Below are 2643 nucleotides of genomic sequence, written 5' to 3'. Positions count from 1 at the left end.
CCCTCCCCCCGCCTCCCAGCACCCTGCTTGCGCCTGCAGGAAGCAGGAACACTGGCTCCCGGCTTTGCGCCCCAGCCCTCCCAGCCCCCAGGCCACTCCTGGGCGGACAGAGGGGTCTCGGCCGGCAGGCGGGGCCGAGAAGCGCCACTGACCGGGGTCCACGGCACTCGGCTTCCACTTCGAGCTGGCGATGACCCGGTTCTCGTCTGTCATCTGGACGTCCTGGCCCTCCATCTGCTGCCTAGGGGCGGGGGGACGGGTTCGACTGGGCTCCCTGCCTGGCCAGCCCTCCGCGCCGGGTGGGGGAGGCCTGGCGCACCTGGCGGTGGCGTGCTTCTCCTGGCAACAGCCGTCCGTGTCCCCGGTGAAGACGATGGTGTGGGGGGACGCGGTGGGCTCGCACGTGGGCAGGATGCCCCCCGCCAGGCGGCTCGCCATGGCCAGGATCCCGTTGTACACCAGCAGGTCGTCCACCAGGAGCTGCGCGCACGCGGGGCGGGGCCGGTGGGTCCCCCCTCCCCCCCCTCGGACCCAGGCCCAGCCCGGCCCTGCTCTGGAAGCCGAGAGAACCCGCTGGGAAAGGTGCAGTCAGCCCCACATGACAGATGAGGAAACAGGCTCGGAGAGCTTAAGCGCCGTTGGCGCGAGGGGCCGAGCTGGCCCCCAGGGCTCCCGCTCGCCCCTCCCAGGGCCACTGCCCCACCCAGCGGGCTTCTAGAGGACATGGTGACAGCAAAGCCACTTTTCGTGTGTTCACGTCCCCGCGTCTGAGGACCAGGCACTCGTGTCTAGGGCCGCAACAGAGAGAAGTAAATCCAACTGCGACAAATGATAATTGCCGGAGGCCTAATTACCAACGAGCATAATTATCTCCAGAAACCCAGCTAATGAGTACTCACGCCAAACTCCTTCACCCCTCGATGGGGTGTTTTCGCATAATTCCACAGCTTGATCATTGACACGGTGGTCGGCAGATCAAAAATCACATAGACCCGGTTCACCTGTCAGATAACAGGACGGATTACAGCAGGCGTATTTGGAAACAGAGGCGCCTGGCGGGCCGGGGCGCCGGCAGGGGCGGGGCAAGGTGGCGGCCCCAGGCGGCGCCCCCGACAGCCAGCCCGAGTTCCACCCCTTTTATCTCCTTGAAGCCCATCACGAGTCAGGTCACGTGTGGCTGCGTGTGCACCAAACCACTGAGCTGGCTCTTGGAGCCTGTGTTCTTGGGCCTGGGTGGCCCTCACTGAAGAACTGGCGGAGAACGGGGAGTGTCCTCGGCCTCCCCAGGTCGGGCCCAGAAACAGCCAGAGAGCCAGTGCCCAGCTCGCGTAGCACTCGCCACCGGCATCCGTGCGGCCTGGCCCCTGCGTGTCCTTCCCCTGAATCGTGATGAGACCCAGAGCAGCGGCAGGCTGGGTGGCGTCCAGCTCAGCACATGCTGGGCCCCTGTGCTGGGGAGGGGCAGGGGACGTCCAGACCTGGGGCGGGTCCCCTGGCAGAGCAGGGCCAGCAGCCTTGAACACCCTCACTCTTGCCACCCCCAGCACCGAGTGGCCCCTCTCCGGGGCCTGGCAGGATGGAACAGAGACGTGAGCCCTTTGTGCTGGCCGGGCCCCAGACCCCAGCCGCGGCCAGCCCCAGCATGCCCCAGGAGGCAGCGGGTGGGGGCCGCTGGGGAGGGCCAGCCTCCTGCTGTGCCACAGAAGCCTGAGGACAGCACCAGGTCCTCAAACTCACTTTGTGGGCCCAAGCAGATGCAAATGCTTCAGCCCAGCTGAGGGCGACAGCTGGAGAAACGGCCCGCATCCCAAGCCCTCCAGGATAAGAGGGCCAGACACCTGCTGGCCACCGGCGTGGGGCCTGGGACCCGGGGCCGACAGAGCTGTGTGTTCCCCTTTGCAATGGTGGAAGGGAAGCTGGTGGGTACTCAGTGAGGGGTCCAACTTGGGGGCAGCCTTTGGAAAACATCAGTCACAGACATGCAGACACTGCTCCTTCCTGGGCTTTGGGAGGAGACCGTACCTTCTCATGCCCTGTCAGTCACGTGGGCGGGAAAGGGACAGTGGCCACATGGCTGCCCACACCCTGCTGTGCACCTCCACCAGGTATCTGGCCAGGGCCAGAGGTCAGAGGGGTGTGAAACCAACCTTTCCCTACCGCACGGCCTGTCCTTCCTTCCTCCATAGCCCACGGGGCCGAGAGGCAAAGGCCATCTCCAGGCTCGCCATGAGGGCTGGCGGCAAAAAGATAAGCCGGGCGTGGGGACTCGCGCCTGCAATCCCAGCACTTTGGGAGGCCGAGGCAGGAGGATTGCTTGAGCCCAGGAGTTGGAGACCACCCGGGCAACAAAATGACACCTTGTCTCTACCAAGAATGTAAAAATGACCTGTAGTCCCAGGTACTCGGGAGGTCGAGGCAGGAGGATCGCCTGCGCCCAGGAAACTGAGGCTGTGGTGAGTGGAAATCACGCCACCGCACTCCAGCCTGGGCAACCGCGTGAAGTCCCAGCTCAGCAAACAGAAGTTAAAAAGATGAGCAGGGCCGGCTGCAGGGTTTGAGGTCTGGGAAACGGAGTCGGTGGGTCGGTGAGCCGACCAGGAAGCCCCGGCCCGGCACACAGCCAGGAGCAGAAGCGGGGAGTGT

The 2643-nt window shown here is 65.1% G+C and overlaps 1 protein-coding gene across 1 annotated transcript; it reads right to left on the bottom strand.

Annotated features, from left to right (window-relative positions):
• Positions 1-152: 152 nt before the first annotated feature.
• Positions 153-1060, bottom strand: LOC103250770 (protein KIAA0556-like; the record flags this gene model as incomplete). The annotated part of the gene is made up of 3 exons (XM_008049365.1): positions 900-1060; positions 320-480; positions 153-241 (listed from the first exon to the last, which is right to left on the bottom strand). Coding segments are annotated over exons 1-3 (307 nt in total), but the record flags the coding sequence as incomplete, so codon positions are not given.
• Between the last annotated feature and the right edge of the window lie 1583 nt (positions 1061-2643).

Source organism: Carlito syrichta, unplaced genomic scaffold, assembly GCF_000164805.1.
Source record: "Carlito syrichta isolate Samal-C Ts95f unplaced genomic scaffold, Tarsius_syrichta-2.0.1 Scaffold132919, whole genome shotgun sequence".
Taxonomy (NCBI): domain Eukaryota; kingdom Metazoa; phylum Chordata; class Mammalia; order Primates; family Tarsiidae; genus Carlito; species Carlito syrichta.
This window is presented reverse-complemented; position numbering and strand designations above follow the sequence as displayed.